This window comes from Fistularia commersonii, chromosome 4 (assembly GCF_037954325.1).
Source record: "Fistularia commersonii isolate RoL2024-O1a breed Wild chromosome 4, RoL_Fcom_v1.0, whole genome shotgun sequence".
NCBI classification, from domain to species: Eukaryota; Metazoa; Chordata; class Actinopteri; order Syngnathiformes; family Fistulariidae; genus Fistularia; species Fistularia commersonii.
The window spans coordinates 9,199,805-9,214,711 of NC_141287.1; the positions used below are offsets into that span (position 1 = coordinate 9,199,805).

General features: G+C 41.1%; 1 protein-coding gene across 1 annotated transcript; it reads left to right on the top strand.

Annotated features, from left to right (window-relative positions):
* Positions 1–851: 851 nt before the first annotated feature.
* me3 (malic enzyme 3, NADP(+)-dependent, mitochondrial) lies at positions 852–11,748 on the top strand. Its single transcript, XM_086145155.1, has 15 exons — positions 852–992; positions 1,430–1,656; positions 4,572–4,705; positions 4,983–5,132; positions 5,468–5,543; positions 5,675–5,836; positions 5,955–6,058; positions 6,135–6,244; positions 6,452–6,549; positions 6,842–6,955; positions 7,189–7,294; positions 7,896–8,038; positions 9,657–9,830; positions 9,919–10,017; positions 10,641–11,748. The coding sequence occupies exons 2-15, from the start codon at positions 1,435–1,437 to the stop codon at positions 10,800–10,802; spliced, it is 1,854 nt and encodes a 617-aa protein (XP_086001281.1). The 5' UTR covers positions 852–992; positions 1,430–1,434; the 3' UTR covers positions 10,803–11,748.
* Positions 11,749–14,907: the final 3,159 nt, after the last annotated feature.

Sequence of the window (14,907 nt, forward strand, 5' to 3'; positions counted from 1 at the left end):
TTGGTAATACAACAGTGAACTTAGTATAGACTTTTTGGGCTCTATCGGCAACACATGTAAGACAACATGTGCTTTTTCACTCTTTTTGTTACACTGATTGTGTTTAGTTTGTAGGTACATAAAATTCTGAACTGCATTACAATATCACAGTAGGAATGATGCATATTGGCTGTTGATGGAAACCTGTATCACTACTTGATGTGTCCCGCTGATGGAGCCAAAACGCACACACAACATGTTGGTAATTGGTAATTGGTAACAATTAGTGAAGTTAGACTTTAAAAATACTTTGTATCGTTATGCGATCATTGACAGTTGCAAATTCAGACTTGCAATGCAGCGGGCTGTATTAAAGATAATTTTAAAATGTTAGTTCCTTCTTTGCAATAACGTGTTTCAACTTTCTAAAACGCAATGAAGTCTGGTTTTGTTTATTAAACTTAACTCTAAACTTAATGCAGCAGTGCGGGTCAGAAAGAAGAAAATACAGTTGATTTATTTTAATTACAAATGGCTGAACGTCTAAGGAAATAACGTTTATTAAAAATAAGAGTTGATAAAGTGTGCTTACTGTGGTTTAAGAGGGTAAATTAAACATTTCGCTTCTTTATCTTGCCTTTGAGTTGCCTGTTGTCCACTTCATGTCACTTGATTTCAAAATGATCGTTTTGGAAAATCACAAAGTGTAGCATAATTTACGAGTTAATTGAAACGATGAAAGTATAGTTTCAAAAATGGATTATATTTTTCAAGAGGAAAGTTTGTTTTCACAACAAAAGACTGAAAACAACCCACTTAAGACGATCTCTGCTCTCCCCCCTGCCGACTCCATGTTTGTTGCGCATTCTCCCCCTGAGCATGCAATCTTCGCTGTCTTAGAATATCTCCGGAGAAATTGTCAATGTCACAGGATCCTAAATCAACCGGAGTCTTAAAGTCCTCCCCTTAACAGCAAGCGAGAAGAAAAAGGACCCAGGACAAAGTGCTCGTCGGTAAGGTAGAACATTGGCACTCCGCAAAGTCTTATTGTTTCCTTTTAAGGCTAGCTGAATGACGAGCTACCTTTAGCTAGCATCTGGAGCTGCGCTTGTCCCGTGAAGGCAACACAACGGCTAACACGGGCATGCGGGATTCCACCGCAGGCATTCATATGAAAGTCGACCGCATGTTTAGAGAAAGTTTCAAATAGATTTATTGGCACGATATGTGTTTGTGTGTGTTCGCCGCATCTGTTGTCGATCGGCAATAAAGTGACTCGGCTAAGGGTCTGGAACTCCCCACTGGTAAAGGAGGTTGTTTACAAGATTGGAGCGATATTGCTTTCGGGTTTCCTTGGCACCAGAAGGTGCCCAGGCTTTGGATTGCACGGTAACATAAAACACCCAGTCGTGTTGAGTCTGTCTGATTTGATCTGTGCGTTTGTGCGCAGGCACCATGAATTCTCTCCCTGGAAGAGCAGCCCTGCATCTCTGCAGGCGGGCGGCCGGCGGGATGCGGGTCCTGGCCGCCTCCGCGGCGCAACCTGTACGCGGTTTGCCCACAGACAAGGCCTCTTTGACGGCTGCCAGGGTCTGCCACACAGGAACCAGCAGCAAGGGAAGCGTCACTACCAAAAAACGGGGCTACGACATCACAAGAAACCCCCATCTCAACAAGGTGAGCCCACTTTATCCCGTTGCCAATGTACACAATGAGCGAGAGTGGGGCTGTGACGTCACGGGTAACATGGCGTCACAATTTACCCCTAAAAGTTGTCTCCTGCACAATGTCAGTTTGAAATACTAGTAGTTTTAAACGTGAAAATATGCTTTTTTTTCAAGTATCAAACCGCCTTTTTTATACTCAAAAATTATCTGGCCATATTAATCAAGAGGATGCACCCCTTTATCATACTGTGATAACATAGAAAAACAGCTGAAAGGGAGAAAAGCTATTTTCGCAGAGTTGTGCTAATAATGCCATTGCAGCACTTTAATTATTTTGAAGAAATGTAAAAAGATAAGCTACGACTTTACCGATCCCAATAAAGGGAAATTCAAATGTTGCAGCAGCAAAAGGCACAGTGCAGGAGACATGCTGGGCATGCAGAATGTTGCATATGGGTACGAAAACTGAATGCTACAGACGAAGAATGTCCTTAAAACTATACTGGTAAGAGTATGAACTGTATTTACATGACTTTCTTCGTGCTAAACAACCAGCATTCCATGTTATATGCTGGTGGAACAGTTAGAAACAGAAAACATGTAAGTTCTACATGTTTTGCAGAATCGTTAAACCTCAATATCTGATCTAAGTTTCATTCTTTGCAGTTCTCTGTTTCCTAAAAGAATAGCTGATACAGACATTTATCTGAATTTATTGCAAAGTTTGTCGTTAATGAGGATTGGAAATTCAATACTTTCTCTGACTTCAGTGACCTCCTGGTTCTAGTGCTTTAGGTTCAAACAGGATATCCCTTTTTCTGCCCTGACAGTTTTTCGGACAGCAGAGTAGATGTATTTGTTTTAGCTGAGTCCATTTCTTGATTCGTCAGCTGTGGAGAACGTCAGGAAATCTGCCTACTGAGATGAAAACCCTTTCTATAAATCACATTAGATAGTGAAATACTGGAGTTTTGGGAAGCTGTGGTTTGGTTGTTTTTTTTATTTCTACAGATATCCAAAGCTGAGCACATTTATTGTTTTATTGTAGATTGCATAGTACTTTGAACATTGATCTGTGTTATAGATTACTGCTATGTTCTGACGTCAATTAAAATCTACTCATACAGGGTATGTGCTGTTGGTCAATATTGAGTATCATATTAACATATTGTTGTGTAAATCACAACCAAGTTTCTTCCAAGTCCACTAAGTTGATCTCGTGCTTCACATTCAATGGATTCTACTTTCTTTTTTTTCATCCAAATCACCACGTTACCTCCTTACCTCCATCGAGTATGTTTTTTTTTTCTCTTCTTTGACCCATATGAGAATGAATTGAAAGTCTGATGCAGAGCAAGGACATAGAAGCATAATCTCTAAGACACCGTCAAACCTTCTCTATATTGTTACCTATAACATCAACATTATGTCTTCCCCCAGGACAAGAGCACTGCAATAAATACAGGAGGAGTTCCCATACTCTGTGGGGGAGGGTTATTGCACAGGGGTTGGAAAGAACCCTTCAGGTTTTTAGGCATAGTGGAAAAGTGCTTTTTTTTTTACATATACTGTGGAACAGATTTGGATGCACACATTAAAAAAGGCTTGAACCCACCACTCTGAAGTATCACCACTCTGAAGTATCAGCAACAAACTGGATGAAAAGATATTGATGAATTCAAATAAATCCATTCCATACAGCGCTGTTTATAACACTACCTGATTTTCATCACAACAGAGATTTAATTTAAACCTGAAAAACCAAGCATCACTTCTACAATCATTGGTTTATTTTTCTCGCTCTGGTGCCAGTTTCTATTAAAAACAGCATTTACAGTGTAAACTTAAATTTACATTATAATTATTCTCCCACAGTCTGTGACTGACACAGGTCATGTACACAGAATGTGTGTGTGTGTGGGGGGTGTGTGGTGTGTGTGTGTGTTTCTCTCCATCTGCATGCATACACACACACACACACACACACACACACAAGTTTCCATCTGCCTTTGTATTTTAGGCATCTGCTTATCACCTGTCAGCGATACCTCTGCTTGGTTTGTGCTATACAGGATATCTCTTACAGCTACAGTGACTGTACACCCCCTGGGACTAGTAGTAACTAAATATTAAATCCTCTCCCACATTTCTCTCTCTGTTGGCCATCATGCCCTGGGAGCTGTGGAAGAAATTAACACATTGCAGAACTGACCCAGGGTGTACTGTTTTCTCCATGCAGGCCAGAGGCTTGTCTGGCACCCAGGAAGGAATTGAGAATGTTAAAGCCTAGACAAATGGAGGTGACAGGGGAGTGTGTCGGCTCTTTCACACTATTGGACAGAATAAATAACCCTGAAGTATTCCGTTCCATTATCAGATTGTTCAAGGCCACTAAAAAATAAATCATGGCTCATATCCATTTTCGGAAGCGCTCCTAGAAACTCCAAGGGTTTGCAAAATGGCAAATTTCATTTGGTGTGTTTTCAGAACTCAAGAATTCTTAAATTCAGACACACCCTGAACCACCCTTGTTTTAAGCCTTGCTATTTTAGACAACATAATTAGTCATAATGTGTACAAGCTTTTTGGATTTCCTGATATTGTCAGTATAACTTGTAGTGCGTTAAGCAACTAATACACCTTTACATTAGTTGTAAAGATTTTATTTGATACTGAGAGGGCCAGCTGAAGGCACTCCTTGTGCTGAAGGAGCACTAAAAGACTGAACTGAACAGTAATATCCTCCAGTACACGGCCTACAGTCACATAACTGCGGTAAAAGTTCAAGAGAATGGCTGTAGTTGGTAGTGAGTCAGCTCGAGTCACTGAGGCTTCTGTTTCCTGATTTCTCAAAGATGTTGCTATGTACTAACCCTCATATGAAGGGCTACAGAACTGTAACCACACCCAATCTCCTTCTTGCAGGGGATGGCCTTCACCCTGGAGGAGCGGCTACAGCTGGGTATCCATGGTCTGCTGCCCCCCTGTTTCCTCTCTCAGGACGTACAAGTGCTGCGAGTCATGAAAAGCTATGAAACTCGCACCAACCCTCTGGACAAGTGAGAGCAATTAGAGTGAAACATGAAGAAGTACTTTGATAGGGTTGTCACACTCAATTATTGTTAATACATTCTGTGGTGAAAGTCAGGAAATGTATACAAAAACTTTTCGTTCGTCATGTCATTGCTGTCTCACGACCTGGTTTCAATTCACAAACCCGTCGCCGGTAATCTCGATTGTGAGGTCAACGTAAATGGATGATGTCCATGATCTGAACTAGGGAATCACAGCCTTTAATTAATTTTAGAATTCAAAATGACTTCCTCTGTATCTCAGGTACATTCTGCTGATGACGCTGCAGGACAGGAACGAGAAGTTGTTCTACCGCCTGTTGACATCTGACATCGAGGAGTACATGCCCATCGTGTACACTCCCACAGTGGGCTTGGCCTGCCAACAGTATGGGCTGGCCTTCAGGAGACCAAGGTGAGATGACCATGTCTGCTGTATCCCCCTCTGCTGGACTCTTTCAACAGCTTGGGTCGCCATTGTTTTAAATGGGTTTTCTTATCAAAACCAACTTGATCCTAAAATAATTAGATAATTTTTTTGTCTCTATGTAACCATGTAATCTTCTTTCTCCTTACAAAATCATACATAAATCATACATATGGCTGTTAGCCAGCCAAATGTAGGTATATCTGAGATGGAGGGAAAGACAGGTTAACATGTAATACTTAGATGTTATCTGTTTTTTACATTGAATTGAAAAAATACTGTTCCTGCAACCATGTATCTCAACATACTGTTCTTGCTCACAGAGGACTCTTCATCACCATTCACGACAGAGGCCACATTGCCACCATGCTCAACTCCTGGCCTGAGGAGGACATCAAGGTTACCCCCATCACCTGCACACACTCCAACCCCACCTCCACACACACACACACACACACAACGAAGAATCCAGCAAAGAGCTGATGGCCCCACACATATTACAAGCAATCTTTTTTCCCGTTGGTTCACAGGCAATAGTAGTGACAGATGGAGAGCGTATCCTGGGCCTGGGGGACTTGGGCAGCTACGGAATGGGCATTCCCGTCGGGAAGCTGGCCCTTTACACAGCCTGTGGTGGTGTCCGGCCGCAGCAGTGTCTCCCTGTGTTGCTGGACGTCGGCACAGACAACCAGGTGTGTTTGACTTGAGGAACAGGCCAGAAACATGCTTTGTAAGCGCAGCTGTCATTATTTGCTGTTGCAATGAGAAACAGCAAGTTCATTCTTTATAATTGAATAATTCTTCGCTCAGAACCTGCTGGATGATCCTTTGTACATCGGACTGAAGCACAAGAGAATAAGAGGGAAAGAATACGACGGCTTGATTGATGAGTTCATGCAAGCGGTGACCGACAAGTAAGTTAGATACCGTGAGATGATGGAAATGTCAGAGGGATGCCGTCCTCTCACCATCTGCTCTGTCATACTGCAGGTACGGGATGAACTGTCTGATTCAGTTTGAGGATTTTGCAAACAGTAACGCCTTCCGCATCCTGAACAAATATAGGAACCGATACTGTACATTCAATGATGACATCCAAGGTACTCTAACGCAGACAGACTCTGTAACTCAACTAATGTCTTCATTTATTTTTATTTCAAGGCCAGGAGCTGGATTTTGCTCTCTTTTTGTAAAGAATCATTCTTTATCAAGCACAATTACAATCAACAGGATTTGTGAACTTGGATTTTTACATATTGTTTATTACATTAAGCATTTAGTATAGAATAATCATTTTTGTCTCATAGGAACGGCTTCTGTGGCCGTCGCTGGGATTTTAGCTTCTATGAAGATCACGAAGAACAAACTGTTAGACCAAACCTTTGTTTTCCAAGGGGCGGGAGAGGTGAGATTTGTCTGTGATTTCTTTCCGTTCTTAATACCACACTAGTGTGGTTTCTAACCACCTGTTGTCATTCGCAGTGCAAGCACCAGAAATAGAATTGGCAAATAAGCGGAACTTCTGTGCTTTAAGTTGCTAAAGTTGCTGCAGTGATAGAACACAGCTACGGCCACACTCAGCTTATCGCAGCATTCCAGTTCCACTGATGTATTGTGGATAGAAAGACAAATTTTGGGTTAGTTAGCGGTCCAGTGAAAAAGTGAGTTTCAAAGTACATTATAATGTGTTTTGTCAGGCTGCTCTGGGAATTGCTCACCTGCTCATGATGGCCATGGCAAAAGAGGGCGTGAGCAGAGAGGATGCTGCCAAGAGGATCTGGATGGTAGACTCCAAAGGTCTCATTGTAAAGGTATATAATATGACAATAATAGATTATTATTATTTGTAATCATAATACTCTTTTATCTATTAAGCTCTTTTCATCAAGGAACTGTGCATACAAGAAGTTAAAGGACACCATGGGGGGCTGCTCATTAATATATTGTACATTCTGCCTATTGATTTTATTTTACATCCAATTAACCTACTTTACTAATGGCACCATGGAGAATTTGACAGGTTATATTTTATAATCAAAATTAGGGACGAGGCCACCTGAACCATGAAAAGGAAGAGTTTGCTCATGAGCACCCTCACCTGAAGACCCTAGAAGAGGTGGTGCACACCATCAAACCCACAGCTATTATTGGTGAGTCCTCCTGCCTCTTTGGTTCTGACAGCTCTTAGATGAGATAAACCCCCTAAAATATCACTCAAAAAAGATTGTATGTATTTCCTGCCAAATCAGAAGCCTTCTCTAACCGGCATTGTTTTTGTCATCCATCTACGGTCATTCGTGACCAGTTTTGGAAAAGCAGAGAAACCTATCGAAGGTGACTTTTTTTTCCTCACCATTTCTTGGTAGCGTACCGTGTGCGTAATTTAAGTCATAAAGCCTTTTCATTCTACTCGATCAATGGGAAATTGACCAACATTTCAATGATTGCATATTAATTGATCCCAATCCAGAAATTGCATGACGGATTAAATGGAAGTATTGAAGAGGAATTAATCTAAGCGATTTTCTGACTCAGATCCTCATTTGGTTGGATTTTCAACCACCCTTATGAAGTTATTTTCTGCTAACATTATCCATCATGATCACTGAATATTAATTGTCTAACATGCTCAGAATTCCACTCAATGCTTTGTATTACAAAAATCATGAAATGGGGTAACTATGTTCCCATCATTTGAGTGGAGCTGATGATGCCTTACCCCAACCTTGATCTGCTCTCTCACCCGTGAAGGCGTGGCCGCTATTGGAGGAGCTTTTAGCGAGAAGATCATCAGGGACATGGCAGTCTTCAACCAGAGGCCGATCATCTTTGCTCTGAGTAATCCCACAAGCAAGGCAGAGTGCACAGCTGAGCAATGCTACCAGCTGACAGAGGTAGACGTTTCACATTCTGCACATGTTTGTTAGTTTAGAGAAATCCAGTATACTGTGTTTACTTTATTTAGCTTCAGTCATCCAAAAATATTGTAAAAAAAGCCAAGTTCTAAAAGTTTGACCTGTGCCTGTTTTTATTGAAAGTTTTTTTTTAAGGCAAGAGACAGATTAGTGTCAGATTCAGTTACATTTTTTTACGTCACTATGAAAGTATGTCATGTAAAGATGTAGGCTTGCTAATATTAATATTGAAAATGGTCAAGGTTGATTTGCTGTGGCGGCCCCTGAAGGGAAAAGCTGAAAGGGGAAGAAGGTCAACTGTGATTCTAGATTGTAGATTTTCTTTTGTGCTTTGAGCAGGTGGCCACTAGGAGGTGCTGGAGATAGCTATCCATCAGACCATGTGTGTCAAACTCAAATACACAGTGGGCCATCATTTAAAAATCTGTCAACGGGCAGAGTGGTTCAATATTTATTCAAAATTTTATTGAAAATTACTTATTGCGCAAATTCACCCTGAAACTAACAAAGCTTTCAAATTATTGCATATTTCAAACATTAAACATTAAATTAATTAAAAATCAGTTGCAACAATTTCTTATGGCTCTAAAGAAAAATCAAACATGCCTTGTAGCAAAAAAAAAAGTACAAATAGGCAACATATTACAGCTCAGTTTTCTGGTTTTTGATGCTCACTAGTCTAAGCCAGAAGCTTGAACCTGGAACTGACTAAGCTTATAAGTTCTTGCCTATAAACAACATCATTAACTACGAGAAAAATCTGTTGCATTTATTTCTTATGGCTCTATAAGCAGCACATTCTCATCCCAACGTTTCAATCGCCTGACGAATGGTGAAGTTTCCCTCTTTGTCACATACCAACACATTAGGCGCCCCTTTTTCGTCATCTTTCAACAAACCTGAAGAAGCGTCTTAATTTTTTTCCTAATTTTTCGACGACACATTCCTATTCGTCACATACCGGCGCAGTAGGCACCCCTCTCTCATCAGTAGTCACATCAGTGGAGGAACGGGATTTCTCCTTTGGAACACAAATGTACAAAATACATTTTTATTTTCATTTTTGTTAGATTTCAGGGAGAAATACAAGTGCTGATGTAGACATGATGGTCCAGGTCTGTTGAAAAAAGACTGCAAAGGGGTTCATAATGTGTCGGTATGTGACGTGAAAGGAAGCTTTCAACATTCATCAGGCAGTTGATGCATTGGGATGAGAATGGGCTGCTATAAGCAGCTTTTTCTAAGTAATTCCTCGAGCATTTTGTCCCGGATTCTGCCCACCTGTCCACTCTTTTGACAGCACATCGCGGGTGCTCCATTTGTTGTCAGTGCCACAAGTTTATCCCAAGCCAGGCCCATTTCATTTACGTATCCGCATGCCATTTCAAAGATATCCTTTCCTACTGAGCTTACTCACATGTGAGGGTAATTTAGATTCACCATGGTCCTATGAAAATGATTCTTTACAAAAATGAACATTTTCTAACTTTTAGCAGGTAACAGTGACATCAACCTGTCTATCTCTGATTTGACAAGGTTACGTTTACAGTGTGAAACTTGGGTCAACTCTGTCCTCCGTGTTCCTCTGCTTATCCAGGGACGTGGCATCTTTGCCAGTGGGAGTCCTTTTGACAAGGTCACACTGCCTGATGGACGCACCTTCCACCCAGGGCAGGGAAATAACGCCTACGTCTTCCCTGGGGTCGCTTTGGGTGTCATAGCCTGCGGAGTGCGCCATATATCAGATGAAATCTTCCTCACCACGGCAGAGGTGCTTTTACTTGGATCTTTAAAGCAACGGTTTTGGAATTCTGAACAGCAATTGAACCTCAACCAACTGAACTCAAATTTTCTACCAGGCTATAGCTGACATGGTAACAGAGGAGCACTTGGCAGAGGGACGCCTCTATCCTCCCCTCAACACCATTAGAGAGGTTTCCTTCAAGATTGCAGTGAAGGTGGGTTGACTCCTTGTGAGGTTGACCTCTGACCTCAAGCATAACTTGCCTTTTTTAGCATCAGGTACAACCTTAGTATTTAAAACAGGTGCTGCTTGTTGATGTGTACGTAAGTAAAGGTTTGTTCGAGTAGTGTGCTTCAATACAATCTTGAGCACCCAGCTCTTCACTTGAAAATATCAATTTTATGATGTCCCCTCAACTATACTGCTTAGTGAAAATACTTTCTGTAATTTCTATTTTGCTAGATTTATTTTACAGCCCCACTTCTCAGATGGATCTTTTTTATAGATTAATATATTTGATTCTTCTGTTGTTTTACATTGTTGCAGGTTTAGATTCTGCTTTAAAAACATGCAAGACATAATGCTCTTCATAACGTGTACTATTACACAGTATTTTTATACGTTTACTATTCCTACAAATCCCATTAGTGATCAATAAAGTATCATTCAGATCCATATAGCAAGGTAGTGCATTGCTATTTTATTTCATCTATTTGGTTTAAAAAAAAAAAAAAAATTTTTTTCCTCAAGACCAAACAGCAGCGTACTGGTTGACTGACAGTATCAGAAGCAACAATCCTATTCATGAATATTTGTTCTGTTTTGCTTCTTAACCAGATCATCAACTATGCATACAAACACAATATTGCCTCTGTTTATCCTGAGCCAAAGGACAAGGAAGCATTCGTGTTGTCCCACATCTACAGTCCTGATTATGACTCCTTCACCTTGGACACATACAGCTGGCCTCAGGAGGCCATGGAGGTCCAGGATGTGTGATTGCCTCTCAAGATGATAAGCTGCTGTGGCATCCAATACTGCATCCATTTAAACACTGCCAATGATTTTCAGCTTTATATTTTGTTAATTCTGCTGTATTCGCATTGATATGCCTCGGATTTGTTTTCCGATAAATTAATCGAGTAACTACCCTGGACACAATTCACACATGAACTCTAATGACAAGGCTTTGCTTTAAGTGTTGAATTGTTATTTTGAAGTTATTACCAAGTGTCTGATGTGCTGTATTGTTTACTGTATGTCCTCTTCTCCCTTTTTGAAGATCTCACGGAGAAAGTTCTTGTAAACCTATACAACATGATCCAATGGAATTTTGTTCTCTGTACGTTAAATCGAAAAATACAAGCACACAAAAAGTGCAGCTGTTATTTTTTGAGAGGCAAGTACAAAAAAGAAAACAAAGCTGACGTTTACATTGAATGCCCATATGCTTTCTCGTTTTTGACTGAGGAGCACAGCATCCAGTTCAAAGTGTTCTTTAGATTTAAAGTCAAACTTGTTGTGCCTCTTCCATCGAGACCTGAGGGCATCATATTCTCCATCTCCTCAACTAAGCAAAGTACTTGGAGAGGCTGTGTTGAACCGAGTACGACATGTTCATTCAAGTAGTTGCTCTATGCTCTACACTCCTGTAATATCCATGTGGCCCTTTTTCATCTGCATAGACCAGTTCTTTCTGTTATATTCGGTATAAGATGAAGCAATTTGTTGAATGTGTGCTCATGTAAGGGCAGAGATAAAGTGACAGCGTCAGTGTTTTTGGATCTGATCGCGTGTTTTTTTTTGGTTTTGTACAGATTTGTGGTTTTGCCAAAGCTACTGATGATCTGATTTACTAGTAGTAATTGCGATACTCTGTAAGCGTTAGTATAGACAGAAAGACTTGACATTTGCAAAGGTGACATTAAACTTTATAATAAAATGTATTAAAGACCCTACTTCTTTCGGCTTTTCCCTTCAGGGGTCGCTACACGAATCAACCTTCTCCATCGAATTCTATTTTCTGTATCCTCCGCTCTCACACAACTATCTTCATATCCTGTCTCACTACATCTATAAATCTTCTCTTTGGTCTTCCTCGAGACCTCTTGCCTGGCAGCTCCATTTCCATCATCCATCTACCAATATATTCATATAGATTCTATATACACTGTTCAAAAAAATAAAGGGAACACTTAAAAAACACATCCTAGATCTAAATGAATGAAATATTCTTATGAAATACTTTGCTCTTTACACAGTTGAATGTGCTGACAACAAAATCACACAAAAATGATCAATGGAAATCAATTGTATCAACCCATGGAGGTCTGGATTAGGAATCACACTCAAAATTAAAGTGTAAAAACAAACTCCAGGCTGATCCAACTTTGATGTAATGTCCTTAAAACAAGTCAAAATGAATCTATGTTGCTTCCTGAGTGGACACTATGATTTCACAGAAGTGTGATTGACTTGGAGTTACATTGTGTTGTTCAAGTGTTTCCTTTATTTTTTTTGAGCAGTATATATATATATATATATATATATATATATATAAAATATATACAGATATATTACCAGTTCCTAAACCACATTCAAAGCAGTACCAGATGGCAAATGACCTTAGACCAGGGGTGGGCCAAATTCTTTGGCTCAGGGACCGCATTGACTTTTAAAATTTGAAAGACGGGCCGGATTGCCACAAGATACAATACAATAATGAATAAATAAATTAAAACGCATTAACAGTACATATCAAACTACCTGACATTTATTTGAAAATAAAACCAGCTAGGTTTTGAAGGCTCTGACGTTTGCCTGCATTTCATGCACAAACCGGTTTTTCCCTAGTAGCTTCACATCCCATTCATGCCCATTCATGTGTGTCAGTGTGTCCACAGTAAAGGCTGTGGGGGACGGATGTGGCCAGCGGGCCGTAGTTTGCCCACCCCTGCCTTGGACAGATCAATGTGATTGTAGACACCTCTACAATACCCATGCCAAACCCGCATACACCATTGGCAAATATTTTTCATTTTCGTGCATAGATTTGGCTTATGTATTTTTCTGCCTACCACCGGCAGATAAACTGAAGGATGTGTTCTCGTTCATGTTCAGGGATCAGCAGCTGCAGTACACAAGACTTCCGAGGTTTTCTCCCCAGGGTTGTTTAATCAGGCTCCTAAGGAGCAGAGACAGTGATTACAAATACCTACCGACATGACACTGATCCAGTATGTGAAGAATTTACTCATAGCAGCCTCGACCCGGCGACATGCCTCGCAGTAACGGACAACCTACTGAAGAAATTGCATGAGACAGGATTAAAGGTCTCTAGGGACGAATTACAATGTTGAAGGAAGGAGGTGACATTCCTTGGCAGTCATATCCGCGACCGGCACAGACATTTTGCCGTCCCATAGAACATTACAATAATATTATATCATCCTAAACCGGTGACTGTGAGGGAGATGTAGTTTCTAGAGCTAAGGGGCGGCTAAGTGCGATTCATGGGGTAGTGCTTGGTGAAGAGGTATTTTTTCAGATTCAGCTTATGTACAAGGGGCAGTGCACATACAGATAAGTCAGTGGATAAGAGCAGAATTTCAGACAGCAGCAGAACCCATCAAACATGAGAAAGATGTAAAACAGTTAGCGGGAGCTCCGATGAGACCTAAGGCCTGTTCACCCACGACTGTATCGCCTCCCATGAGGACAAAATCATCCTAAAGTTTGCAGATGACACCGCAGTGATAGAATGAATCATCAGTGGAGACGAAACAGCCTATAGGATGGAGGTGGCCAGTCTGGTGAATTGGTGTGAGGACAATAACCTTACCCTAAACATGGACAAGACCAATGAGATGATAGCGGACATGAAGTAAGGAGAGGAGACTTCATCGGCCACTGTTCGTCCAAGGTATTGAGGTCAAGAGGGTGAGCAGCTTTAAATACCTGGGTGTCTACATAAGTGAGGACCTCACCTCGTTCCTCAACACCAGCAGATGTTCAGGAGGGCTCAACAGCAGCTGTACTTCCTGAGGAGTCTGAGGAGGTTTGGTATGTCACCTAAGATCCACAGCAACTTCTACAGCTGCATTGTTGAGAGTATCCTGACCAGCTGCATTACTGTGTGGTATGGAACCACCATTGCTCTAGACCACAGACACCTGGACCGAGTGGTAAAGACCGCAGAGGGGATCACCAGCACCCCACTGCGTTCTCTGCAGTCCAGAAGGACCACGCCCACCCCCAACATGGACTGTTTAGACTCCTACCTTCTGGCCTTCAGGTACAGGAGTATGAAATGTAGAATGACACGAGGCAAGAACATCAAGGGGAGCGAGTGAGAGACAGTTGGTGGGAGGACGTGGGGTGTATCACGAGATGAGGATAACATGTTAACTGCAGATGCTGGTTAACTCGTGAAGGGTGGTATTGACAGGGGGGGGAAACCATAAGAAATTGAAAAAAGAAACTCACAGAAGGTAATGGACGAAGGAGGGACCAATCGGGAGACGACAGCAAGGAGGGAGTCCGGAGAGGATACATGGACTCTGAATGAGCTGAACAACTGTCGATCTTACGAATTGACCCACGCCCTGCGTCAGGGACCGAAGAGCAACCTGAGTCCCAGAGCTTCTCCACTATCAACCACTGAGCTCATATATCAATATATATATAAATACATATTTGTTGTTTTTTTGTGTGATGCTTGGGAAGTGCACATTCCTCATGAAAGAATGTGCAGGAGTACTGGGGAAGGACATCAGACTCCGACAGTAGAAATCGTCAGAAGATTTGCAAGAGAACAGAACTCGCATTTGGCAGCAGAGATAATAATCACATCTAGGGTGCCAAGGAGACCAGGATAGAAGGACACAAAACTCTACTAATGGAGCAATCTGAGTGTTCTTACCCGTAACAGATGGAACTGGACAAAATCAGACATATTGTTGTATCATGTCATGCATTAACGCTGGTCTTCAATCTTCATTCTTCTGTTGATGAACACATTCATTATTTACTCACATCAAAACACCATGCAAAAGCTATCCAAACTAAATATATAAAATTAACTTATTTTGCCAATAAAAACAAA